The 26064-nt window shown below is 59.8% G+C and overlaps 2 protein-coding genes and 1 long non-coding RNA gene across 5 annotated transcripts; 2 read left to right on the forward strand and 1 right to left on the reverse strand.

Annotated features, from left to right (window-relative positions):
• The first annotated feature begins 1 nt into the window (after position 1).
• Positions 2-5517, forward strand: GNAT1 (G protein subunit alpha transducin 1). The gene is made up of 9 exons (XM_057311722.1): positions 2-125; positions 1265-1307; positions 1426-1567; positions 1668-1825; positions 1924-2052; positions 2333-2462; positions 2726-2879; positions 3008-3199; positions 3585-5517. The coding sequence occupies exons 1-8, from the start codon at positions 20-22 to the stop codon at positions 3196-3198; spliced, it is 1053 nt and encodes a 350-aa protein (XP_057167705.1). The 5' UTR covers positions 2-19; the 3' UTR covers position 3199; positions 3585-5517.
• LOC123001169 (uncharacterized) lies at positions 934-4389 on the reverse strand. Its single transcript, XR_006409787.3, has 3 exons — positions 1928-4389; positions 1415-1822; positions 934-1267 (listed from the first exon to the last, which is right to left on the reverse strand). It is a non-coding gene; the product is annotated as an uncharacterized LOC123001169 (long non-coding RNA).
• A 4881-nt stretch (positions 5518-10398) lies between the features above and the next one.
• Positions 10399-24486, forward strand: SLC38A3 (solute carrier family 38 member 3). Of its 3 annotated transcripts, none has more exons than XM_026500889.4 (16): positions 10399-10505; positions 17995-18144; positions 18239-18320; positions 18492-18607; positions 19174-19247; positions 19331-19423; positions 19524-19605; positions 20726-20808; positions 20900-20958; positions 21152-21316; positions 21394-21473; positions 21755-21855; positions 22090-22214; positions 22299-22443; positions 23358-23461; positions 23550-24486. In XM_026500889.4, the coding sequence occupies exons 2-16, from the start codon at positions 18044-18046 to the stop codon at positions 23652-23654; spliced, it is 1515 nt and encodes a 504-aa protein (XP_026356674.1). In that variant the 5' UTR covers positions 10399-10505; positions 17995-18043; the 3' UTR covers positions 23655-24486. The 3 variants fall into 3 exon arrangements, with proteins under 3 accessions (XP_026356674.1, XP_044240804.1, XP_044240805.1); XM_044384869.3 differs by lacking the exon at positions 10399-10505 and adding an exon at positions 10551-11739; XM_044384870.3 differs by lacking the exons at positions 10399-10505; positions 17995-18144; positions 18239-18320 and having other exon boundaries at positions 18505-18607; positions 19112-19247.
• The last annotated feature ends 1578 nt before the right edge of the window (positions 24487-26064 follow it).

The raw sequence follows: 26064 nt of genomic DNA on the forward strand, positions 1-26064 counted from the left end.
TTCACCTGCTACTGGGAACATGGGGGCTGGGGCCAGCGCTGAGGAGAAGCACTCCAGGGAGCTGGAAAAGAAGCTAAAAGAAGATGCTGAAAAGGATGCTCGAACCGTGAAACTGCTGCTTCTGGGTATGGGTGTGGGTCCGGGGGGGTCACTGCCACCAGGTCGGAGACCGGGGTGGGGGGGCAGGCACGTAGCCTTTCTGTGAAACGGGTGACTTTGGAAGCAGAATGACCCTAAGACAGGTCAGGGACGTGAGTGGGAGCCCTGGCCCTGATAGGTGATACCCTGACTCCCCAGGCTGGGTACCCACGGAACCCCTCTCCAGAGGGCCCTGACTCAGGCACCCTCCCCTCTGGAGAAGCCAGGGGCTTCCTTGCAGAGCCCTACAATAGGGTTCCTTCCTTGAAGGTAACAGCTCTCCTGGGAGGACCATCCAGATCCACAGACAACGGCCCTTAGATTCCAGAGCTTTGTTGTTGGCAGACCTAAAGACGGTGTCCCTTTTGAGAGCTACTAAGGCCCAGCGGAGGATAGATAAAGCTATGTCCACGGTCCCGTGGGTGGTGAGGAGAGGTGGGGCTGACGCAGGCCCTCCAGGCCACTACCTCCCCACAAGAAGGAGCTGTTTTGAGAGGGCAATGTGGGTTCCACCCCAGGCTCTCCAGGATCCAGTCAGGCATCTGGATGTGGGCAGAGACCAAGCCAGAACACCCCAGGGAGACAGAGGCTAAGCCAGAAATCCCATTAACTGTGCCCAAAGCCCTGGCGAAAGCAGGCTCAGAGGGGCTGTCAGCTCTGTCTTCTCCCCCACTCAAAGGTGCTAATTCCCTCTGAGCCTCTTGGAGACACTCCCTCTCCCTACAACCCCTGAAAAGCAGGGGTGGACCCGGCTCCAATAATCCTCTGCGTGCAGTACCATAACCCACCACAATGTGGCGCTCCAGGTTCTCTTTATTTTGATTTCAGCCTAATCAAGAATGCAAATACCAGGGGTCTTGGAGGCTCCCCAACACAGTTGAAGTCGTTGATCGCCCTCGTCAGCCCCCCTCTGTCACTCCTGGCATTTACAAACAGTTTTCCTCTAGGGTGTCAGGACCTTGTTTTGGGGGTGGGGAGTGGGGGAAACAGGTGTAACTGGGGGTTGGACTTGTACCTGCCTTGAGTCTGCCCTGCCGATCCCCATCTTCTGCGCCTGGTTTCGGGGTGGGGGGAGGTTGTGGGGAAGTGCGGCCAGCGCAGCTCTGAGGCGGGGCTTCCCTTCCAGGTGCTGGTGAGTCCGGGAAGAGCACCATTGTCAAGCAGATGAAGTGAGTGCCCTTGCCCTTTCTGAGGTCCCTGAGGGTGGGCGGCGCACGGGGGGGGGGGGGGGGGGGCGTCCTTCTCCACCAGTCCACTGGGCCCTGACCCGGCTCACCCTGGCCGCAGGATCATCCACCAGGATGGGTACTCGTTGGAAGAGTGCCTCGAGTTCATTGCCATCATCTACGGCAACACACTGCAGTCCATCCTCGCCATTGTGCGCGCCATGACCACGCTCAACATCCAATATGGAGACTCTGCCCGCCAGGTGTGCAGGGAGACTGGCTGAGCGGGGGCCTCCGGGGACTCGAGGCATGAGACTGGGCCAAGTCCACGGTCACCAGCAACAACTCCCACCCTGCCCTCAGGACGACGCCCGGAAGCTGATGCACATGGCAGACACCATCGAAGAGGGCACGATGCCCAAGGAGATGTCGGACATCATCCAGCGGCTGTGGAAGGACTCGGGTATCCAGGCCTGTTTCGAACGCGCGTCTGAGTACCAGCTCAACGACTCCGCGGGCTAGTGAGAGCGCAGGCGGGGCGCGGGGTTACGGGCGGGGTCCTACCATGTCCTTCCACTCCCCCCTACCCACACACCCCTCCCCCCGCCGTCTCCCGCAGCTACCTCTCGGACCTGGAGCGCCTGGTCACCCCGGGCTACGTGCCCACGGAGCAGGATGTGCTGCGCTCGCGGGTCAAGACCACAGGCATCATTGAGACGCAGTTCTCCTTCAAGGACCTCCACTTCCGGTACGACCCCGCGCCCTCGCCCTGGGCCTGGCTCCGGGGGTCTGGCTGCGCGAGAGTGCAGCGCCCCGAGGCCCCGGCCCGTCCCAGAGGCCCCGGCCCGTCCCGGAGGCCCCATCCCAAAGAGACCCCGCTTCTCTGATAGCCCGCCCGCAGAAAGGCCCGGCCCCTCCACGTGCCAGTCCCACCCGAGTGCCCCCAGCCGGCATTAGGCGGCAAGGGGATGCCTGTGGGCGCGTCCAGGGGACTCCAGGAGCGGGTTCAGGCCCCAACTGCCCCACAGGATGTTCGATGTGGGCGGGCAGCGCTCGGAGCGCAAGAAGTGGATCCATTGCTTCGAGGGTGTGACCTGCATCATCTTCATCGCGGCGCTGAGCGCCTACGACATGGTGCTGGTGGAGGACGACGAAGTGGTGGGTGCCAGGCAGGGCCCCAGTGTTTCAGGGGAAAGCCGGAGACAGTACTGCGCAAGCGGGGAGCGTCTGAGAGCGGACAGTCGTTCCAGAACAGTCCGAATGAGAACACAAGGGAGCCAGCAGCCACGCTGAGGGGGGCAGTGGGGGAAGCTGACCTGGAGCTGTCTGAGCGGGATGGGCCTGGTGCCCCGGAGCCTGTGGGCGCAGGGGCGGTGCCCGCGCTCCCCCGCCCGGTGGCCGACTGTTTCTGCCCTCCTCAGAACCGCATGCACGAGAGCCTGCACCTGTTCAACAGCATCTGCAACCACCGCTACTTCGCCACCACGTCCATTGTGCTCTTCCTCAACAAGAAGGACGTTTTCTCCGAGAAGATCAAAAAGGCGCATCTCAGCATCTGCTTCCCAGATTACGACGGTGAGAACCGCCCCCCGCACGGCCTGGCCGCCAGGCGGCGCCCCAACCCCGTAATCTGGGCCTGCGCTTCTCCCGCGGCGGGAAGGAGTGGGGACACCGAGTGAGAGAGCACCCCCTTTCCCCGCCAGGGCCCAACACGTACGAGGACGCGGGCAACTACATCAAGGTGCAATTCCTCGAGCTCAACATGCGACGCGACGTGAAGGAGATCTATTCCCATATGACTTGCGCTACCGACACCCAGAACGTCAAATTTGTCTTCGACGCAGTCACAGACATCATCATCAAGGAGAACCTCAAAGACTGCGGCCTCTTTTGAGGTAGGCTCCTCATGGCCTAGGATGCTCTCCTGTGTTGCTCCGTGGTCTCAATACCTCACGCCCCATCCCCAGCTCCCCACCCCACCTCGCTGCAGCAGACCCCGGGCAGGTCATCAGGTCCTGCCCCAACTCTCCAGACCCATTCCACTGCCTGGTGCAGACCCCCAATTCCCAGGCCCCACCCTGGCCCCTCAGCTCCATCCCACTGCCCCCAGGCCACCCTGTCCTCCAGGTGCACAAGTCCCACCCACCTGATCCCTCCTGACCCCACCCCAATCCCTCCAGGTGTCACTGCTTACAAGCCCACCTCCACAGTGCCTCTCAGCCTAAGGCCATTATTTTGGAGCTCAGGGATGTTGACTCACTTCCTTTTTTCTGTTCACAGGTGCTTGAACTCATGTGTGTCCCCTGACACCCTGTAGCCCTAGCCCACAGGAGCCTATCAGCCCCCAAGAACTCCTGGGCCCCAGCCTGTGGCCCCACCAGCCACACACCCAAAACCCTGAGCCCCACTAGCCTTGAGGCGCCAACCTTCCCTGTGTCTCCGAGTCCAGTGCGCCCAACCCCACTGCTGCCCTTCACGGCCTGGCTGCACTGGCCTCCAGGACCCACCCCAGCCAGCCTCAGCTAGGAACAGGCAGGACTTGGGACAGCTAGAGCTCACAGTGACTCAGCAGTGCCCAACTGACCAATCTCCTTCAGGTCTCTCTCCCCAGGGGGCCCATGACTCACCTGGTGGGTCTGGGCTCAGCAAACAGCCCTCCCTCCCAGTTTCATGAAGAGCAGGGGGGCCGGCAGAGATCCCTCCTCCAAGCGGGCCTACTGCTTACCATCAGCCCATTCCAGCCATACCACCTCCATGTGACAAGTTTGACACCTGTCACCCACTGGCCAGTGACCGTCCCTCTCTATAGCTTCAGGGGTCCAAAGTCCAAACCACTCTGGCCTGTGCAGCTCCCGCATAGATGAATTAGTGAGTGGGGGGCACGCCAGGGAACCCCTGGGTGTCAGGAAGAGATTCAAGCTGGATCCTTCCCCACATAGCAGGCTCAGAGTAACCCCCTGTCCCCTTCCCCCCGAGGCTCTGCCCCCTCTGTCCTTGGCCACCAGATCCATGTCCTACCTCACCACCACCCCCGCCCACACTGCTCCACGCCAGCCGGCCAAGGGGACGGTCTGTTGAGGGAGGGTACTGTTGACACCAGCTCTGGCCAATGGTCAAACTGTCCTGAGGGGTGGCTGGGGGCAGAGTCCAGTTCCATCGATCAGCTCCAGGCGGAGGATCTGGGACATGATTAAGGCCCAGATTGGGCCCAGAGGGGTCTACCTCAGGTGGGGTCACAAGCAAACCCAGGTAACCATCTCATCCCTGCCAGCAACTTCCCGCACCTTCCCGTTCAGGGCCCACTGCCCAGCAGGAAAAACAGAGGGCCATGTCCAAATTTTGTCAGGGACAGAGACCCATGTCCCTATCCCTGCTCCCAGTTCCTCATCAAGGCCTGAGTCCTTGCTGATGCCTGTAAGCCGGGACCTACACTGCAGTCAAGGACAGGGCCCTCCAACTCTCCAGTCCAGAGCATGGTCCCCACTCCCCTCGGGCGGATACACAGACTCAGTAATAACCCTTTGCATCGGGCCCCAGCTGTCCTTTCTTGTGGGGAAGGGAAAAGCGTTCATTATCACGAGTCATGGGCATTTATTAAGTGCCCAGTGCTGGGCTGGACATAAATGGGAAAATAGGCCCTTCCAGAGGGAAGGACATGGCCTGGCGTGGCAGGAGCCCTCTTGGGGGCATGGGACCAACCTGTGCCTCTTGAGAGGGCTTGAAGGGGAAAGGAGCCATGGGAAACATTCACAGGGATAATCCTGGATCAAGAGGGAGTTCTGAGGTAGAAGCTTATTCTGTCAGGGAGAGTAGGGTGTATAAGGCCCAGAAACACGGGGCTTGTGGGCCATAGTTAATAGGGTAAGAGCAGGCAAAGGGGACATGGGGTGGGGAGACAATGGGCAGGTGCCAAGTGCCAGCCTGAGGGCCTGGGCTTCCTCCAGAAGATGATGGATCTCGGAAGCCCTTAAAGCGAGGACCTAATAGCAGGGCTGGGATTAGGGCGAAGCAAAAGAGGCACTCACCTGGGGTGCAAAATTTAAGGTGGTGCCAAAAAGTTCAGTAATCAAGAAAAAGAATATATTAATGCAATACTTTTTAAATTCAAAATTACTGCAGGACATGTGACTCTTGACCTCAGAGTTGTGAGTTCAAGTCCCATATTAGGTGTGGAACCTACAGAAAGAAAAAGAAGAAGGAAAGAAAGAAAAAAGAAGAAAGAAAGAAAGAAAGAAAGAAAGAAAGAAAGAAAGAAAGAAAGAAAGAAAGGAAATTACTGCAAAAAAACCCGTGATGAACAAAATATCAAAATTTTAAATAAAGACAAGATCCAAGAGAACTCTGCTGAGCTACATATTGGAGCCTGAAGCAAAAGGAAAATGTCCCTTCCTATATATGTTTTTATGTATTTTTAATGGTAAATTTTTATAGAATATTATATTAGTTGAAAAAAATTAAAAGTAGAGATATTAAAACTCAACATTATGTTAAGCTTAGCTATTTTATCTATATCTAAAACAATTTATAATCTTATTTTCCTGGCTTTAATGGAAATAAAATCATCAATAATATTTTACAAATCTGTTCCTAGGAAAAAATAATGATTAAAATTTTTCGTGAAAACAGGTATGTAGGGGCACACATTTTTTCCTGGGGGCTAGTGTGAGAGGGTGTGGGGGAGGAGAGCAGCGGGGCTGGGGAATCCACGAGGAAGAGACTTATGTCCCCGTTACCCCATGGGGCCGGGATCTGCAGGTGGGGCTCAGCCACCAGGGTCTGGATCTGTGCTACTGAACAAGCGTGTGTGGTGCCCCCACCAAGCTGGGACTGCAGGAGTGTTGAGGGACTGAGTTTTCCAGACCTGTAGCCACCTGGGGCAGATGTCCAGGAGGCAGACAGATACCCAGGCCTGGGCAGAAGGCAACATGTGGACAGCATCTCAGTGTCCAGGGGGAGGGCAGAGCTGTGAGCCTGAAGTGAGCTAGAGAGGGGTAGTGAGGGGGTCCAGGCCTGAGCACAGGGTGGTGGTAGAGGGACCCTGGATGGGTTAGGGCACTCAGCCACCCTGGTGCTGCCCAGAGGCCCGAGGGGAGGATGGGGCTTGGGCCAGCGGTTCAGGACTCTCACTGGGTGGTCTTGGGCCTGGCTGAGCCGGGCTGCTCATCTCCACTAAGGACCCTGTGACTGAGCAGTTTACTGGAGTGAGCGGAGTAACCTCAGGATTTTGTGGGGAAAGGCAAGGCAGAAGACAAGAGGCTTTGAGGTGCTGGAAGTGGCAGGCTTGGGTGGGAGGAAGCTGTAAGGAGAGGTGGGCTAATGGGGTCTTTCACATAGTCACCTTGTCTTGGAAGAAAAGTGATGAGCTCCCCAGCCTTCCTGGGCCAGGGGCAGAGAGAAGCCCAGTCACTAGGCAGGGGCTGGACCCCACCCTCCAGGGAGTCCCCTCCACACACAGTTCTGATCCCAGGGTCGGGGATTCAGGACTGGTATTCCTGGATCCCATGGGCCAGGGCCAGGACCTGGCCCCAAGTGGCCCTGCCAATGGCCACAAGTATGCTGGGGGTGGGGCGGGGGTGGGGGGCGGTGCTGAGTCTCCCAGCTCAGAGCCTCCTCAGCCCCACTCACCACACCGGTGTAATTATACCCTCAGGAGCAGGATCAATGGGTGTCAATGCCTGATTCACAGTTGAGGGCAGAGGATCAGAGCTGGCCCAGAGTCAGCACAGTGGCCACACCCTGGCCTTGCAGGTAGGGGTCATTCACTGCGGGCACCTCTAATAACCACCATCCCGCCTGACCTGCAACCTCAAGGTGCCCCCGAGGGCCCTCACGGCCTTCAGCTCTGGCTCTGGCGGGACTAACCTGGCCCGGCCACTGACCAGAGATTAGAAAACCCTGGTGGACGGTTAATGCCGCTGACGTCAGGGCCTGGTCGGGTGGCCACTAGGGGCTTGGGCCCTCCCCACAAGCAGTAGCATAGTCCACGTGACCTGGGCTCATTAAGCCGCTTCAGTGGCCAGAGGAGCTGGGGGCCAGATCTCAGGGAGAGAGGGAGGGAATGCCAGAAGTGTGGGAGCAGGCCTCAGCCAAGAGGTCATCAGCTCTGAGGACCCAGGCTGGGGGAGGGCTAGACAAGACCTTCTGCCTATGGGTCCCTCACAGGGGTCCACACCCTGTATTACACCAACTAAACCCCTGCTTGTCCCCGAAGACGAGCCTCCCAGACACCAAGCTGGGCAGAGTATAGTCAGGAGCTATGGGTGTGGGTCCTCAACGTTGGGCTGTGGAGGTGAGAACCCTCCTCTCCTATGAGGCCTTGAACCCCCCCCCCCCATGACTCCAGGCCAAGTGTCTGGCCCCCGTACACAGCTGTCCACCTACTGGTGCTAATCCCACACTCATACTCACGTCTTCCTGCAGCCAGGCTGTTTCCTCTATCCAAATGCCCTTTCTCTTCCCCACCCTGGCACGTGCCTTTCTTCCCCTTGGCAGAGCCAGGCCCACAGGTTTCTTCTCCATCAGGCTTTTCCTGATTCACGCCCTCCAACCTGGCAGGAGCTTTCCTGTCTAGACAACCCAGAGGGAGCCTTTGGAGACACCGGGGCTGTGAGGAGGGATGGCAAGAGGGGCGCACATGACGTCCAGGAAGAATGGGCCGGCGTACTCAGGGGCCATCTTCTACTGGGCTGTTGGACAAGGAAGAGCCTGCGGAGGAGCTGGGACAGGGTGGGGAACCAGGAGGGCAGAGGGCCAGGGAGGGCAAGAGGCTGGCGTGTTCTGAGAACCACAGGAACACGTGTGGCCAGCCAGGTGGGGTGGGGGGAGGCCAACTGGGACAAGAAGCAGGTTGGGAGGAAGGCAGGGAGGCCGGCTGAGCGTGAGGCAGGGCCCCGCAGAGTAGCTGAGGAGTCAGTGGGTACAGATGCTGGGCTCTGGGGACAACTGGGTTGGAGGTGAACATGGGGCCTCACATCCACCGTGTGGATGACGTGCCAGGGGAGGTGGTGACATGGTGAGAAGAAGCCACCGAGCTGGAGGCTGAGAGGACATGACTGAAGAAGGAGGAGACCAAAGGGCTGCCAGGAGAATCTGAGCTCCCGGAAGGAGAGTCTGAGTGATCCCAGGACCTTAAGTTCTGTTTCACGCATCTGGCAGACTCGGGCCTGTGTCTCAGTTTCTGGAGATGGGGGCATGGTGGTGGGGGCTGGGCTGAGGGCGGAGATAAAACACCCCCCGACCCCGATCCTCCACTCCAGGTGGCTGCCCCCACCACTGTGTTACACGGATGGACATTCCCTCCAGTTCCCGGGAGAAGGCACCCAGCAGCTCTGAGTCCCATCCCGGCTGCCAGCTGTGCTGCCACCACAGGCTGGGCTGGGAGATTCGGCAGGTGGCGGGGAAAGGCCTCGGGGCTGTGTTTGCCCTGGCTGGGGCCCAGACGTAGCATCAACAAACAGGCAGCCCCTCCCCCTCCTGGCCATAACTGGTCTGGCCCAGGGACCCCACATCATGCTGCCTCAGGCCACCCACAACAGCCCAGCCCAGCCAGCCCTGCTCCCTCCAGTCAGGATTGAGGACCCCAACACCCACATGCTGGGTGACCTTGATGCCAAGCCTCACCCCTCAGGAACTGCCCCTGGGAGCACTCAGCCCTTTGCAAATGGCTTCAGTGAACATCCAGGATATATGTAGCTGGGAGGAGGGGGGGCAGACCCTGGTCAGTATGTCTCCTACTGACTATCCAATTGGCAGTCCTCAAGCCCCTTCGGAGGGTGAGAGACTTAGGGTCCCTCATGACCAAGGTAAGCTCTGATCTGGGGATTACACTAGACCCAGATTTGGAGGGAAAGCCAGTCCTTTCCTATTTTTCAGCCATCAGCAGGGCGGGAGCTTGGGTGGTTTGAGGGATTGCCACCATCCCAGTGCCTTTCTCTTTAGTCCTCCCAGCTCCCTGGCATTCCCAACCAAAGCTGAGTCCCCTGCCCTCGGCTCACATCTTCCCCTTCATCCACTCCCCTCAGGGTGGGGGAGAGGACAGAGCCATTTCCCTGTGACACAAGGGGAAACTGAGATAGGCTAGGGCTTGGCTCTGGTGGTGCTGTGAGTCAGTAGGAAGAGAATCCAGGCGTCCTGACTCCCAGGCCAGGGCAGGGGAGAGGTTAGGCCTGTCCTCTGAGGGCATTCCCCCAGTACCAGGAGGGGGGCAGACATGACACAGAGACGTCCAGCTTGGCTAGGAACAGCAGAGGCCATGGGATTAATCGGATCAGAGCCAGTGGCTGAGAAGCAACGACACAGCTGTTCTAGGAACCCCCCCCAGCTCACCCCCAAGGTCAAGGCCTCTCCCAGCTCCCTGCTGGCTAGGTTTAGGGGGCCTGAACACCGACCACCCACCTCTGAGCACCAGGGCCTTGGGTAGGAGGCAGGCAGGGGATAGAAGCCCCCAGCCAAAAACAGGACAGCCCAACTGCCCCCCTCCCTGCCCAAGGCACTAAGTCCAGGGCCCCATTTCCCATGGGCAGGCACAGCTGTCTCTTACTCCTTAGAAATAAGGAAATGGGGGGCATGGCCAGGGAGAGCCCAGCAAGGCTCAGCACAAGCCCGGCCATGCTCCCCTCCTGTCTCACTGGCCCTACGCCCATCTGTTCCAGCCTCCATCTCTTCTGAATATCTGGGGTGAAGACAGAAGAATTGATGCAGGTAGCCCCCGGTCCTCACCCCTATCCCACCTCTGCTTGGGAAGGGTGAGGCAGGCAGAAAAGATATTTGGCGTCTGACTTATACCTGCAAGTTCCCCACTGAAAGCACCCTTCACCGAAGTTAAGCATTGCTCCGTTCTCTTCTGGCTTCAGGGAGGTGAGGGCAGAGCATTTCAGGGGTTAAGGGGGCACTCAGAGAATCTGCTCTGGACTGAAGCGTTCCTCCCACAGGACTCCACTGAGCCCCTCTTGGAGCAGCTGCTCTCCTACCTAGGGGCTCTTTAGCGCTCGGGATGCCCCTTTGCTCCGGGCGGGCGGGGAGGCCCCCCGCCTCTCCCCAGACCAGCCCCTCCTCCCGCCCGCCGCCTGGGATTGGCGGGCCGGGGGCGGGCCAGGGGCGGGGCCGGGCGCCCTTCATCCCCCGCCGCTGCGCTCAGCCGGGAGCAGAGCGGACAGCGCCAGCCAGAGCGGAGCACCGTGCGTCCCCCACCCGCCGGGCCAGGTACCGCTGGGGCCGCCGACCTCAGCCCAGGGCACCGGGCGGGCAGAGCCCTACTGTGCACCCTCCCGTCCGTAGCCGGGCTCCGGGCAGCTCCCCTCGTCCGCCCTGCCCCGGGCAGGCGCCCCAGCCTCCAGCGAGCCAGAAGCCCGCGCACTTTGGGCTCAGGTCCGGGGACCCGCCAGGCAGGACTCAGCTCCGAGTTGGAGCTGGTATCCCGGGAGAGGCACCTCGTCGCCTCGGGGCCTGTCGGCAGGGCCGGGAGGGACAGCAGGAGGTCAGCAACACCCGGGGCTGGGGCCGCAGGACGCCTTGTCGGGGCTCGGGCGGTGCGCGAGGAGCTTCTCGAGGCAGGACCCGCGGGGACTAGCTAGAGAGGGTCCCGGAGGGGGGCCTAAGAGGGGCCGGGAGCGGCCCTGGAGCGCTGCCCCGACGGGCGCCTGACAGGCAAATCTGCCCGGCTGGCACGCCGGGAGCCCGGGTATATTTATCCCGGCAGCGTTGGGCAGGGGCTTGAGGGCAGATCGGGCCAGGCTGCCTGAGGGGCCGCGGGGCACATGTTGGTCCCAGAGCCCGTGCCATTTGCAGCCGGGCCAGCGGGCACGGCGGGCACAGGGAGCGTGTGGTTCTCCGGCCTGAGGGCGGGGCTCTGTGCGCGCTCCTTGCCGCCTCATTGCCGGGTGGGGGTGTGAGAGCTGGCGCCGCGCACACGGGAGGAGGGAAAGGGCCAGGACTGGGTTTGCAGGAGCCCGCCCCCTCTCGATTAGCCCCTTGGATTGGCCACAGAGAATGCGTGCGTTTGTTTACACCCGGGGAGGGGGAGGCCAGGGGCGGGGCCTATGGGAATCTGGCCTCTCCCCCACAGTGACCTGAGCCCTGAGCTCAGGTACAGGCTATAGGACCAGTCTGAGAGGGACTAAATCAAAGGTCCTTGCACCTTGCACCCTGGGGGCACCTCCACCCAGGCCCATCCTTCCTTCAGCCCGCCAGCCCTGTCCTTCCTTCCATGATGGCCTTGGATCACCGTTCTGTCCCTGGAAGAAGCCTTTGGACCTTCCGCCCCTTCCTCTTCAGTACACAGTCTGGCATGGGAGCTCAATTCCTTCTAGAAAGGAAGAAAATTCCTCAGAACTTCTCAGTCTGGAGCATGGAGAGCTGGAGAGATCCGGGGACAGTTGGATTTTGAGAGGGGGAGGTCTGCACAACCTTGGAAGTCTTCCTGCAGGAAGCACCAGAGGTGGGAGGAATCAGGGGTGGGTGAGGCCAGGCCTGGCACATCTCCAAGAGGGCCGGAATGACTGGAATCAGAAATGAGAATCTCTGACCCCTTGGGGTTGGGGACAGGGGGCCGGTTCTCTGGGGAGGGGGTGGGTGTATGTCTTAAAACTTCATTCTGCCTGGGCTCATCGAGCCCATGTCTTCACTGGCTTCTCAAACCATTCTTCAGTACTGGTTCTTATGGCCCACATTATTACACACCCCCACCCCCACCCCAGTCCGGGGTTCCAGGTGGCCAGACCATGACAGATTACTCCTGTCCTGGTGCCTGCTGCCCTGGCGAGTAGCCTTGGAGCCTTGGGCAAATTGAGAAACGGTGGCACAGGACAGCCTGGGTGGTTCATGGTCTCTGGGTAGGGCCAGGGAAGGTTTTTGAGCTGAATTGAGTGTACCCTGAAAGTCCGGGCTGGGTGTGGAAACAGGTACTCATTCAGGGGGAAAGCGTGTTTTAGGGGAGTGGTTGACTGCAAGGGAAGTATGGTTTTTATATCTGTGTGCGTATAAAGCTGCGGTGAGATGTGCAGCCTGTACTGTGGTAAGATAGGAGCCCTGCAGCCACATGGTCTAGTGCAGACATGGCCAGGGGCCAGGGGCCACTTAGAGCTGGGCTGAGATGGGCTGGGGGCTTGCCAAGGGCCTTGAACCCATTCTATTCACTTAACAACATGTACTGAGCACCTACCGTATGCCCTGCCCACCTTCAGTCTGGTGGGTGGACGGCTGGCCTTTGACTCTGGATAAGAAGACAGATGCGGTGGGGGGGCCCTCTAGAGGACCAGGCGGGGCTTCTGGGGGCCAAAGGGAAGGACCAGCTGCTGGGGCAGGAGGGGCTTTCCGGTCAGAGGCCTGGGGTGGCTTGGTTTTGAATTTCCGCTCTGCGGGCCACGTCCTGTACACAGCCTCTCAGCCGGCACGTCTGCACACGTGCGTGGCTGCTGAGAATGGGGCTCACTTCAATTGACCGTCACCTCTGTGTATCTTTTCCATTGTGCGGGTAGACAGCGCTGGGCTGGGGAGCGGTCTTTCCAGCTGGGAGTGGCCATGTGCCGGCTCGGTCTCACCGTCTGGATGTCCCTGCACCTAGCTAATAGGGGCCTAACCTGCCCTTGTAGGGACCCGCGAATGCTGTGGCCTCCAGGGTTCTGCCTGGCCATCCCTGCGGTGACCGCTGGGCCTGCTGTCCACTCACCCGGGCCTCTGGCTCCCTCTTCCCTTCTCACTCCTTCTAGGGTTCTCTCTGTCTTCCACTGGCTGTCTCCCTGTTTCCCTGCCTCTCTCTACTTGGCTATCTCTGGCTGGCTGGCCAGCTCTGTCTCTCACCTGCCTAGTTGTCGCTCTCTCTCTGTCTCCTTCTGAATGTCTATCCACCCCTCTCTGTGTGCATTTTCCTGTTCGTGTACCTCCATAACCACCTGCATTTCTCTTTCTCCCTGCGCCTTTCTGTCTGTCTGGATCAGTACGCGTGGACACACGTACCACACGTACGTGCTTTCTGTCCTTTCTCTTTCCCTGTCTCTCTCTTCCCACCCTCTGCCTCTCTGCTTCTGCCTGACATTGGATGGTGCCTCTCCTCCAGGCCGACCTTGCCTTTAGCTGCCCCCACCAGGGTCTCCAATGAGTCCTGAGCTGCCCCAGGCCCCTGCTCCAGCTTTCCTTGGGGCCAGAAGTCCGGCTGTCCAAATATTTGGCCGCCTCCAGGGGATTCCGGGTCAGGAGGGAGGAGGATGGGCTGGCTGGCTCGGGGTCTCCCCTACCCCTGGGGGGCCACAGGCACGTGATGTCCTGTCCTTTGCCTCAGCTGGGCCTCGGGCTGCACGTCCCTCTCAGCAGGCTGGCAATGGGGGAGGGGGCTGCTGCTGGCTCTGGCCCAGTCTTGAGCAAGAGATTCCAGCTGCAGCTCCTACTGGGTGAGCAAGGAGGGTCCTGGGCTGGGTGGGAGGGGAGGCCTAGGTGTCTCGGGTTAGGCCCAACTCTACGCATCTGTTAGGTGTCTAGAAAATGTACCCTGTCACAGGGAAGTCCAGCTTCCGGCCCCAGCTGGGCCCCTCAGATCCTCCTAGACACTTCCGGATGCCCAGAACACAGAAGCACCGACCCCAGACACCAGGGCCGGGAAGCTAGACTAGGAGGGGTTGGTGTTGCCGACACACCAAGGTTCTGGGCCATCTTCCTTTCTCTGGATGTGCCCCCCTCCTGCACACCACCTGCCTCAGTACCCACCTGGTGTCGACCAGGCACTGGCTACTTACCCAGTACTGTGGACAACGAAGGAGGAGTAGATGGGGGACTGGGCCTCCTGAGGTCAAAATCTGGAGTTGTGGGCCTGGAGGAGGGGCTAGTGGTGTGTAGGGCTCTAGCACTCTCCCATGTTCAGAACATGTCCTGCAAGTCCTATGTCTAGTCCTAAATCTAGTCCCCTGACAGCAGTCATCTCCCCACCAATCCCTGAGGCCATGCCTTGGGAATATATAATTCAGACCTGTCCCTTGAATCCAGTTTCGTTATTGACTGATAGCTCGTCCTACGACGGTGCTCTCCCTCTGAAGCCTGGAGCAGCAGGTGGGCAGAGGGGTGCCGGGATAGGAGGGGCATCTTGTCTGCGCCGAGGAGGGTGAATAAGGATGGCTGAGCTGGAACTGGGGGCAGCCCTCATCCCTGAGCCTCCGGGGATGACCACAATGGACCCGCAGGCCGGCCCAGCTGCCTCTCCCCTGAGATCTGGGCTCAGGTTAGGACTGCCCATGCACCAGAAACCTGGGGGCCATGGCAGCAAGCTCTATGGGGTCTGTGCCTCCACGAAGCGTGGGTGGCCGCAGGGCTGAGGGAAAGACAGTGTGGATGCCTCCCTGTAGCTAGCCCGCTCCTGCAGACCCACTGATGTCCCTGAACGCTGGGGAAGAAAGCAGGGCTCATGTCCCTAGTGGCTCCAAGGACCTCGATCGTGGGACAGAGAGGTATGTGTCCCACAGCGGCTGATGCAAGCAGTGGCCTGGATTCCTGGGCCTCAAAATCTTTAATTAGCCAAATTCAACACCTGTCGAGGTGTGCCTGACAACTTCTCACCCTGTGATGCCGCGTGGGCGAGCGTTACCTGCTACACTATCCCGTGGCTCCTGCCCTCTCCTGGCCCTTATCTCCCAGCAGAGCAAACAGACCCCAGGGCAGTGGCCTAGGCCATCGATTTCCTGCCCAAGTCCATGCTGCACCCATGACAGATGCCATTCTGATGATCTGCCCAAGGTTGCAGTGATCTCTCCATCCTGGAGCCTGACCCCTCTCTGGGAGCCCACGGCATGGTCTGGGACAAAAGCCTTGGCGAGGCTCTTCACTCTGCCCCTAGCTTTGCCAAACCTCATGGGACTCCTGGAGGACAGGAGGACACTGAGCTCCTGAGTCGAGAATACTCTGCTCAGGGTCACGCCGGGAGACAGGGCCAGGCCAGGACTCAGACTCAGGATGCCACTCTGGGCTTTCCCAACAGTGGGTCAGAATCGGCTGGCAGCTTGCTCAAGGCAGAGACTATTCTTGAGTCTACCCTGACTCCTTGATACAAAGGAACCTGCTAGGTGATAGGCCTGAGGGATGGGAGATGTCAGAAATGGGCTGCCAGCCTCAGGGAATGGTTGGGGGCCACTCATCTTCACCTGGCTTCTCAGCCCTTAGCCCTGCCCTACCCTGAAGTACGGACTCCTTGACCTGGCCTTCCAGGCTTTGCTGGGTTTGACCATGGCCGTGGAAACTTCTTCAGCCTGCCTCATACTGTATCTTAGAGCCTTTGCCCATGCTGGGCCCTCTGCTTCAGGTACTCTTTCCTATTCCACAGTTTTGGGACTCCTCCTGAGATTTCAGAAATGGCGCCATCACCTCCTTCTCCAGGAAGTCTTCCTTGATGCCTCTGTCTCCCCTTTTTTGAGTCCCAGCACTATGTGGCTCACATTCGGTTGCTATAGGAACCATAACACGGGGGATATGTTTGGGGATTTTGTCCCTTCCAGATTGGAAGCCATTTAAGGAAGGATATTCCATGTCCTCTCTGGGATCTCAAGCCAGGCCAAGATCCAGCAGTGCCTGGTTGTAATAGATAGGCCGTGAAGGTCTAGGCCTAAGTCCTGCTGGGGGGATGGGGAACCTGGAGACAGGAACTCGGGCACTTTGGCCATGACCATGCCATGGGCTGTGGTCTCCCTGGAGGTCGTGCCTGGCTGCTAGGGAAGGATATTAAGGCAGAGAAGGGTGCTTTGTCCAAGCTGCCAGCTCAGCACACTCTGAGGGCCTGTCCCAGCCTGCCCAGAGTGGGAGGCCCGAAAAGGCAACCCAAGCTGAGAGCCAGGGGGCACTCTGGAGTGACTCTGGAGATAAGGGGCTGGCATCTCCACACCCAACTGGGACCCTTGGAGAGGTGCTGATGGTGAGGCTTAGGGCAGGGGCATGAAGACTGGCTGCCCTCGGGGGCTCTCGTCCAGGGGAGGAAAGAGCACAAGAGGAGAGGGTCACATTGTCATGGTCCTGAGTGGGCAGGGCTGGAGGTGAGATGGATTCAGATGCCAGCATCAGTAAAAGGAGAGGCAGGTTGAGGGAGTCCAAGGGTGCCCAGTGTAGGTCCCCAGGACCGAGGTGCCTAAGATCCGAACGTTGGCCTGGGCCGCCTAGGGCAATGGTGGGCTGGTCCTCTGGTCAGCTCTTTGTGGCTGCTGCCTCCAGGGCACTGGGTCCTGAGGCCTGAACCCAGCTTCCTGTCCCCACGCATAGCCCTGAGGTCTAAGACCCCTGGTGTTCTGGGTTCTAAGCACACCTGAGACCATCAGGATCCGGAGGGGGGACAGGGCATTCAGGGCAGGATCCAGAGTTCCCAAACAGAGAGGGTGCCATGGCATCAAGACGAGGCTCTGGTAGGGGCGCCTGACTGGCTCAGTCAGTAGAGCATGCCACCCTTGATCTTGGGGTTGTAAGTTTGAGCCCCATGTTGGGTGTAGTAATTACTTAAAAATAAAGCCTTAAAAAAAAAAAAAAAAGCCTAGGTTCTGGCGGACCTGCACAGCAGTACTGCCCCCTCCTTGGTCTCCACCAGGTCTTAGCTCTCCTACTGGCCTATCTGGCCTTCAGGACGTCCTTACAGATCCTGCGGCACCGTGCCCAGCGATGGGAGAGGGGCCACTGAAGTGCATGGCAGGGGGCGGGGGTGGGGGGGGCAAGGAGGGGAGCTGGCTGCTTAGAGACCCAGCAGAGCCGTGCCCTGAGGGCAGGGAAGGGAGGCCTGATCCAGTGGCCCAGGCCCCTCTACAGCTGCCTCAGGCCCTGAGTTTCTGGCCTGGGGTTCCAGGAAATGGGGAATCTGCTCAAAGGGTCCACTCCTGGAGGGCGGCCCCCTCAGGGGTGGGGGTATTCCCTAGCAGGGGAGGAGAAGCTTGAAGGAGGACGTGGCCCTAAGGCCAGGGCTGTGTGGAGGGTGACGCCTGTGTGGCCCAGAGAACTCAGCCCTGGGACACTCATTTCCTGGAAGGCCCCCTGAGGGCCCTTCGCGGCCAGGCGGGCAGGGCCCAGGTGTCCAGCCACCCAGCACCGCCTCAGGCCTCCTGGCTCCGGGGGGGTAGCCTTTGCGCCTGCCGTTCCCAGCGCCAGCTCTCAGACCACAGAAGGCCCTTTGTTCTGGCTGCCAGCAGTGCCCGCCGGGCGGCTGGGAACAGGGCCCATAGCCCTCACCCTCTCCCGAGGCCTCCAGCCGTCGGGCAGTGCCATTCTAGGTTGGCTAGGAGGCCCCTGGCACACAGGGCCAGCACAGGAAACCGTCTCCCGGTATTAATGTCAGGCAGGGGGTGTCGGTCCGGGACCCACCCCCAGTGTGGGGTCTGGCTGCCTGGGACTCAGCAGCCTAGGGTCCAGACACCACAGGGCTCTGAACTCAGGCACCCAGCTGATCCTCACTGCACAGATGGAGAAACGGAGGCCCCCATGGGCTTGCAGGGGCTGATATGTCGGGGGGGTGGGGAGTGCTATGTACTGGCCAAGGTGCCCCCTCAGGATGTTCTGGAGAACTCGGGTATCTGAGCTCTACTCCCCCAAAAGCAGGACCCAAGGAGGCAGCGGGCACAGTCCCGTATGCATGTAAGTCCTGAGCGACCTTCTGGGAGGTGTGATACGGCTATAGCCTTCCGGGGGGCGGCTGGGCCCTGGGTCCCAGGAGCGGGGCTAACCAGAGCGACCCATTGCTCTGCAGACTTCTGTGTTGGTGTGAGAGCTAGTGCTCCTGGCGGTGGCCCCTGACCATGGAGGCCCCTCTGCAGACGGAAATGGTGGAGCTGGTGCCCAACGGCAAACACTCGGAGGGACTACTCCCCGTCACCACCCCCACGGCAGGCAACCAGAGGTGAGCAGAGACCCAGTCATGGCGCAGGGCAGGGCAGGGCAGGGTGCAGAGCAAGGGCTGGAGGTGAGCTGCCTGCTCTGGCCTGTGCCTGCAGGGTCGAGGGCCCCAGACGGAGCTGTGTTGAGGGCGAGGGCTTCCTACAGAAAAGCCCCAGCAAGGAGCCACACTTCACTGACGTGAGCTGGGGCAGCAGTGGGGGGCTCGGGACACCGCCGGGAGCTTGCGTGCAGTAATGAAGTGCTCTGGGGCAGCAACGGGAGGCTAAGGGACAGTGAGGGGAAATGCTGGGAGGCCCTCCATGCTTTGCTGACCACCCCCCACCTCCCATCTCACTCCGGTGCCTGCAGTTTGAGGGGAAGACCTCATTTGGGATGTCGGTGTTCAACCTCAGCAATGCCATCATGGGCAGCGGCATCCTGGGGCTGGCCTATGCCATGGCCAACACGGGCATCATCCTTTTCCTGTAAGTCCCCTCGGCGACCCCTCTAGAGACAGAAGCCCTAAACACGCCACCAGCCGTGACCTCCCAGGACCTGCCAGTTTCCCGTCCCAAGACCCAGGCTGCAGTGGGTGGACTTAACCCAAACCACAGCAAAAAAACCCCACCATGGCCAGACAAGTATCCCTCATTTCCCAGCAGACCTGCTGAGATGATGACACAGGGCAGGCCTAACAGACCCGAGTCTATCCTTCTACCACCTTTACACCTGATGAACGAACCCCCGCGGCCAGGCCTTGTGCGGGCACACGTGTCCTTTACCTGGGAGCTCTGCCCTACAGCCCAAATGGAAAACATGTTTGTTCCAAGAACGCAAAGAGGTGGTGCTCAGAGGCCCCTTCTGGGGCATGGCTCACCCTGGGTCACACTGGGTGGTGTTCACCCCTGCTGGGGCCTGTTGAACTTGTATCCACACCAGTTGGGGGTTCAGAGACCTGGGTCACAGACCTACACACCCCCTCTTCCCAGAGCTCCATGCCCCCGCCAGCCAGGGAAGCCCCAGGTGGCTCCCTTTCATCCATCCTCCTCAGGTTCCTGCTGACGGCCGTCGCCCTGCTCTCCAGCTACTCCATCCACCTGCTACTCGAGTCCTCAGGGGTCGTGGGTGAGCCGCCAACCCAACCTGGAGCAAGGGAGGGCTGGGCTGGCGAGACCACCCCTGACGGCTCTGACTCCTCGCACCCGCAGGCATCCGTGCCTATGAGCAGCTGGGCTACCGTGCCTTTGGGACCCCAGGGAAGCTGGCAGCGGCCCTGGCCATCACGCTGCAGAATATTGGAGGTGAGGCTGGCAGGCAGACACAGGCAGGCGGTGGGCAGGTGGGCGGTCCGAAGGCTAGCTGCTTTGGCTGACCCCAGCGCCTGCCCCCCTCTCCCCTCAGCCATGTCCAGCTACCTGTACATCATCAAGTCTGAGCTGCCCCTGGTCATACAGACCTTCCTGAACCTGGAGGAGCAAACCTCGTGAGCCCCAGGGTGGGGCGGGGCTGGGTGAGGGCGGGAGGCCTTAGTCTGCCCTTCCGTGTGCACTGCTGGTCCCTGGAACCCAGGCTGGGCTAGTGGGAGAGACGAGACAGTGCTGGCAAGCGGCTGCTGGAAGGGCTCCCAGTAGAGCTAACGTTCAGTCGACAGTCGTTTAGGGAGCACCTCGGGGAATCCCCCAGGTGGGCCATTTGGGGTAAGGGGTGGGGTGAGGCCAAGAAAGCTGGACCCCACCGGGGCCTGGACCCAGCCTGTGAGTACGGGAGGGCCTGAGAGCCTTGGGCTTAGCTCTAAGCACCTGCTATTCCTGACTATGGCTTGGGAGTTAGCCCCCCCAACCAAGAAATTAAGCCCATGGTGTCCCAGTTGCCCATCATCAGTTTAGCCGGCACTAATGGCATCAGCCTTGTTTTGTGGGTGGAGACAGAGAAGACAGCCAGGCCCTGCCCTTGGCCACACAGCCCAGGCAAGCAGAGGGCTCTGAAGTTGAGAGCAGCTCTGGAGGGAGAGTCGGGATTCTTCCCTACCACCTCCCCCCCGCCGGGTCCTGGGGGCCTTTCCCAGGGAGTTGGCCTTTAGGCTTCCCTGGGAAGGAGTGTCTCATTCCGTATCCCTTCAGTTCTCTGTGCCCCCTGTCCCTTGGTGGTGGGGAGGTGCAGGATGATACAGGATACAGATGTCAGGGGGGACCACAAGGAGCACCGGATGCTGGCAAGTCCCTGAGACACCCATGGAAAATGTCCCACCCCCCAGAGCCAGGTTCTTTCATACCACCACCCCTCCCCGCTTCCCTGGGCCCCTGGGAGCCACTCCCTGGGGAAGCTGGACCCAGACCTGTGTGTCCTGAGAAAAGCAAGAGCAGTGACTATACCTGTAATGGTCAGGAGCCGAGCAGGGGCCGAGCACCTTAGTCCTCACCTCGCCCAGGAGGGCGCTGAGAGAACATCCATCTTGCAGACGACAAAAGGGAGACTTAGAGCTCTGAACAAGTATTTGTCAGAGGTCACTCAGTAGCACTACGGGTGGCACCAACTAGGTATGGAGGCAGGCGCCCCCCAGGACTGAGCAGACTGATGTTGGCTCCCCGCTCCTGTCTCTGCAGGGACTGGTACATCAACGGGAACTACCTGGTGATCCTGGTTTCTGTCACCGTTATTCTGCCTCTGGCACTGATGCGGCAGCTTGGTGAGTGCGGCAAGGCCAGGGCCTTGGAGGGCGATGTTGGACGGGTGCCTGGGAGGGGACCCCAGTCTCACAGCCCCTCCCCACTTTGCAGGCTACCTGGGTTACTCCAGCGGCTTCTCTCTCAGCTGCATGGTGTTCTTCCTAATCGCGGTGAGTCACCCTCCACGCTGGAGGGGAGGGCAGGTCTGGGGGGGGGCTCCTCTGTCAGGGGGAGGGGGCAGGCCTTTCTGGGAAGCCTGGGTCAGAAGGCAGCTCCTTCCGGCCTGATCTAGAGGTGGCTTCCTCGTGACTCCCGGGCAGGTCTAGCCTGGCCCTGATCTTCTCATCCTTCCCCCCAACCCAGGTCATCTACAAAAAGTTCCACGTGCCCTGCCCATTGCCCCTCAGCTTCGCCAACGTCACGGGCAACGTCAGCCTCGTGGAGGTCCCCAAGGAGGAGGCGCAGCTGCAGGTCGAGACAGAGGTCGCGGCCCTCTGCACCCCCAGCTACTTCACCCTCAACTCACAGGTGCCGACAGGCCAGGACAGGGGCGGTGGGCCCCGTGGGGGGGGGGGCTCCCTGACGTGGTCCCCGTGTCTCCCCAGACCGCATACACCATCCCCATCATGGCCTTCGCCTTCGTCTGCCATCCCGAGGTGCTGCCCATCTACACAGAGCTCAAGGAGTGGGTATCTGTGGTTGAGAGGGGGGCAGGCGCCTTAAGCTGGTTTGGGGAGAAGGAACGTGGTCCTGACAGGACAGGGGGTGGGGGGTGGGGAGTGACAGGCGCTAAGTCACTTTATCAAAGATCTCCGTGGCTGCCCTGAGGAGCGACTGGGGGCAAGAAGGAGCCCTCCCCAGCTGCCAAATGGTGAGGGTGTGGTGGCAGAGAGACCCCAGGGCACACGGGGGGGATCTCCGGTGTGGCCCAGCTTGGCACCAGTCCCCTCCCCTGCTTCGCCATAGTCCCTCCAAGAGGAAGATGCAGCACATCTCCAACCTGTCCATCTCCGTCATGTATGTCATGTACTTCCTGGCTGCCCTCTTCGGCTACCTCACCTTCTATGGTATGGCGGGACCGTGGGGGCAGAGGCAGAGGCCAGGCTGGGGGGCACGGGGCTGGCCGGCGGCCGTGGCAGCCTGCATACTGTAGGCGCTAAGTAGGTGTGTGATGCCTAACTGTGCCCTGCAGCTGTGGAGGTGCGTCTGCTGCCACTCCCCACAGCGTCAGGGTCAACCCAGGCTCAGAGCCCACGCCCCTCCCCGGGCCACCTGCTGACCCCCCTCCCTGCCTGCCACAGACGGGGTGGAGTCCGAGCTCCTGCACACCTACAGCAAGGTGGACCCATTTGACGTGCTGATACTCTGCGTGCGTGTGGCCGTGCTGACAGCAGTCACACTCACGGTGCCAATCGTTCTGTTTCCGGTGAGCCAGTGGGGAGGTGGGCCGATGCGGGGTGGGACTGAGGGAGCTGACAGATTGGTGACTCTTCCCACCCCCGCCCCCCAGGTGCGCCGTGCCATCCAGCAGATGCTGTTTAAGAACCAGGAGTTCAACTGGCTGCGGCACACGCTCATTGCCGTCGGCCTGCTCACCTGTATCAACCTGTTGGTTATCTTCGCTCCCAACATCCTGGGCATCTTCGGGGTCATCGGTGAGGGTCTGGCCCAGCTGTGCATAGAGACAGGGCACAGGCCTAGAGAATTTCCTATCTGCAAATCCTGGCAGATTCCTGAGACCCTACTCTACATTTAAGTGATGGCTAATGGCCATGAGCACAGCTTGGCTTCCTGTCTGAGATTTTGTCCTTAAGGCTATTCTAATCCCTTTTGAGGACTCAAAACCAGAGACAGTTCCCCTTGCGGGGCGATGGGGTGGAGCCCAGGTGCCAGGGACCTCCACAAAGGATCTCACTGGGTCTTGTCCCCATTTCACATATGAGGAAATTAAAGTCCATAGTGATTAGGGGAGTAGCAGAGCCATACAGCTGGTAAGTGGGGGGCCTTGATTTAGCTCTGGGATCATGGAACTATAGGTTTGGTGCTCTGTCCACTGTTCCATCCCAGTTGGGGCTCTGAGCTAGAAGATCAGACAATTCTGAGATATCTTTGGGGTGACCCAACTCAGGAGACTCACTCTCCAACGCAAGTCTGCAGGGACCAACACACAGGCATGGGGGCCAAGTGTCATGGATATCATAGGCAGGACTGTAGGTTTTATATATCTGAAATCTGACTCAAAATCATTAAAGCAGAAAGGAATGTATTGGCTCAAATAGTGAAAAAGCCTTCAGGAATAGCTGTGTCAAGGAACCCAGTATCTTCAGGGCTTTGTCTCTATCTCTTGGCTTGCCTTTTCTCTTTGCCAGCTTGGTTCACTGATAGATTCTTCTACTGCCGACAGCACTAGCTTTCCATCCGGGTAGACAGAGAACAAGGGGAGGGACTGAATCAGGCGGAGCTCTCCAGTGGAGTCTCCAGATGAGACTGCCAACGGGAATGTTTGATCTCGCTGAAGGGCCCGCCCCCGGACCTAAGCCCATATGCGGACATGCCTCGTTCTTTGCAGGTGCCACATCCGCCCCATGCCTCATCTTCATCTTCCCTGCCATCTTCTACTTCCGCATCATACCCACCGAGAGGGAGCCTGCAAAGTCTACCCCCAAAATCTTGGTGCGAGGGTCCTGGAGGTTGGTGGCCTGGTGTGGGGCTGAGGGGGCTGCCCTGCCCGCACACCTGACCCTGACTCCTGACCCCTCAGGCCCTTTGTTTCGCTGTGCTGGGCCTCCTGCTGATGACCATGAGCTTGAGTTTCATCATCATCGACTGGGTGTCGGGGACCGGCCAGCATGGAGGAAGCCACTAGGAGGAGACGCCCATCCTGTTCTGTCTACTCGTCCAAGTACCCCTACCCAGAGTCTTCAGCCCCTGCTCCCATCCAGCCAGAGGGGAGGAGAAAGACGTGGTTAACACTATGACATCTGGCCCTGCTTCACGTCTCTCTGTGGAAGGTTTTTGTTAGAGTCAGGACCGAGGCCCTTGGGCCACTACTTTGCCGGGCCCCGGGGCTACAGGGGCTTCCCGGTCTGCGAGCAGGGTGGGGCTGTACCTTTGCTCCCTCCCTCTTGCCTCAGATCCCACCCAAGCCTCTGTTCTCCTTGCACAGATGCATACACCGAGGCCCAGCAGCTGCCCCTTGAGGGCACATGGCCTGTAGGGCCCACAGAGCTGGAACCCAGGCCTGCAGCCATCTCCCCGCCTTGCTACCGGGGCCGAGGTCTGCACCCTGAGGTCTCATCTTCCTCTGCTCACTTGCCTTTTCCCACTTCTGTCCCTGAGGCCCCTTTCAGGAACTTGGACTCAGGCCCTTGGATACTCTTTTCTCCTTCTCCCGTCCCTGCCACCAGAAGCAGGCCATCCCCCCCCCCCATACCTGGAGCCAGCAGGTTCTTTTGAGTGTGAGGCTGGTGTGGGCACCCCCAAGGGACCCCTACCCTGTCCCTTCACCAGTCCTGGGGAGGCTGGGACTCCCCCCACCCCAAGCCTGGGCCATAGCTCACATTCCACTTCTGGGAGAAGAAAGAGGCTGGGGCCTGGAGTGTCTCTGCCCCTGGGAGTCGAAGACCCCAGGGGCCGGTCTGGGGCAGGAGTGAAGAGGCGGTGGCCCCCCTTTTATAAATATTATACATAAGACCAGCTATGTTGTGTGTTCTTGATCCGCATGGACCCTGTGCTGGAAAGTGGGTAGACGTTGGGGCATGGAAGGTAATGGAAGCCCCTCCTGCCTCCTTCCCTGAGATGAGGGTGGGGACAGGCCCCCTTCCTCCCAAACCAGCCAGTGGCATGCTCAGACTCAGCTCTGGATCTGGGCCAGGCTCAGCACAGACCTGCTTTCTCACGCGGTGAGGTGGGGAGGAATTAATGAGGCCCCAGGAAATGGGACAGAGAGAGGCCTCCGGAAGGAGGCAACGTGAGGTGCATCCCCAGCAGCTCCAGGGAGGGTCTGAGCCGGGGGCAGCCGAGCCCTGCGGAAGCCCTGCCGAAGGGCCCCCTGCCCTCCCTGGCTGCCGTGTCAACCCTCTGTCAATGCCTTGAGTCTGGGAACAAAAGACCAGGAATCCTGTGACCCATCAGACTGATCTTCTATTAATAGTAAAAGCCACTGTGAATAAGGGTGGGTTAGTGAGTTCCTGTATTTGGGGCCCTGGGTTTTGAGTAGAGGGTCTAAAGCGGGGCAGGGCTAGTCTAAGGATACGGGGTAGCCCAGGTGCCTTGGCCCCCGATGGGACTGGGAGGCTGCCCATTGCCTGGGGCAGGCCTAAACCAGCTGGTACCCAGCAAGATGGAGCTGCCCAGGCCTTGGCACCAAACCCTCATTAGGAGAGACCCTGCACCCGGCTACGCTGCTGGGGAAAGGGCAGCAGGAAAAATCCGGTTTGAACAGGCAAGGCAGCTGCCAGCTTGGGAAACCCCTGAAGAAAGAATTTCCTCAAGCTGGTGGCTGCTAGGCCCATGGCAATGCCAGCTGACCAGAGGGGGGCTTCCTGAATCTAGTTCCCTTTAGCCCCAGGCGCCTGACTCCAGTCTGGGGACTTACCCAGGAGCCCTGCAGCCCCAGAAAAGAGCTGGACACTGGCCTAGAGGTGGCTGCAGCCCAGAGTGTCCTGGTGTAAGGGCTGCCCTCTGGGGGTCTCTGGCTTCTTCCTCATCAGATTAGGTCATAGCTCTGCATGGAAACTTTGGCTCCTAGAGTGGGAGGCAAGGAAGGACAGGGTCCGTCCTGCAGACAGACCCTGGGGGTCTTTTCTTATACTCCATCTGTCCGAGGAAGGCTACAGGTCAGAGCAGCAGCAGAACTGCCTGTATTCCCTTAAAACCCCAGGCCTGGCTTTAGGCCTCTCAGACCAAAGGGGATGTGATGAGAGTAGCTCCACCTGCTCTCTCTCTCTCTCTCTCTCTCTCTCCCTCTCTCTCTCTCACACACACACACACACACACAGCTGGGGTGGAGGAAGGACTCTGGCTCCCCAGAGGCCTTCTCTGCCTGCCCAGCAAGGTCTCCTCCAGCCTGGCCAGTGAGCAGCATTCTCCAGGGGGAGGGGGCAGGTGATGTGGCCATTGGACTATATCTAAAAGCCAAGTGCCCACATGGCTGCTTAAAAACGAATATCCCTTGTCCCTGGCTGTCAAGGTCCAGCCGCTCAGGGGCGCCTGGGCGGCTCAGTCAGTTAAGGGTCCAACTCTTGATTTCGGTTCAGGTCATCATCTCAGGGTGG

The sequence above is a fragment of the Ursus arctos genome, unplaced genomic scaffold (assembly GCF_023065955.2).
Source record: "Ursus arctos isolate Adak ecotype North America unplaced genomic scaffold, UrsArc2.0 scaffold_14, whole genome shotgun sequence".
Lineage (NCBI taxonomy): Eukaryota > Metazoa > Chordata > Mammalia > Carnivora > Ursidae > Ursus > Ursus arctos.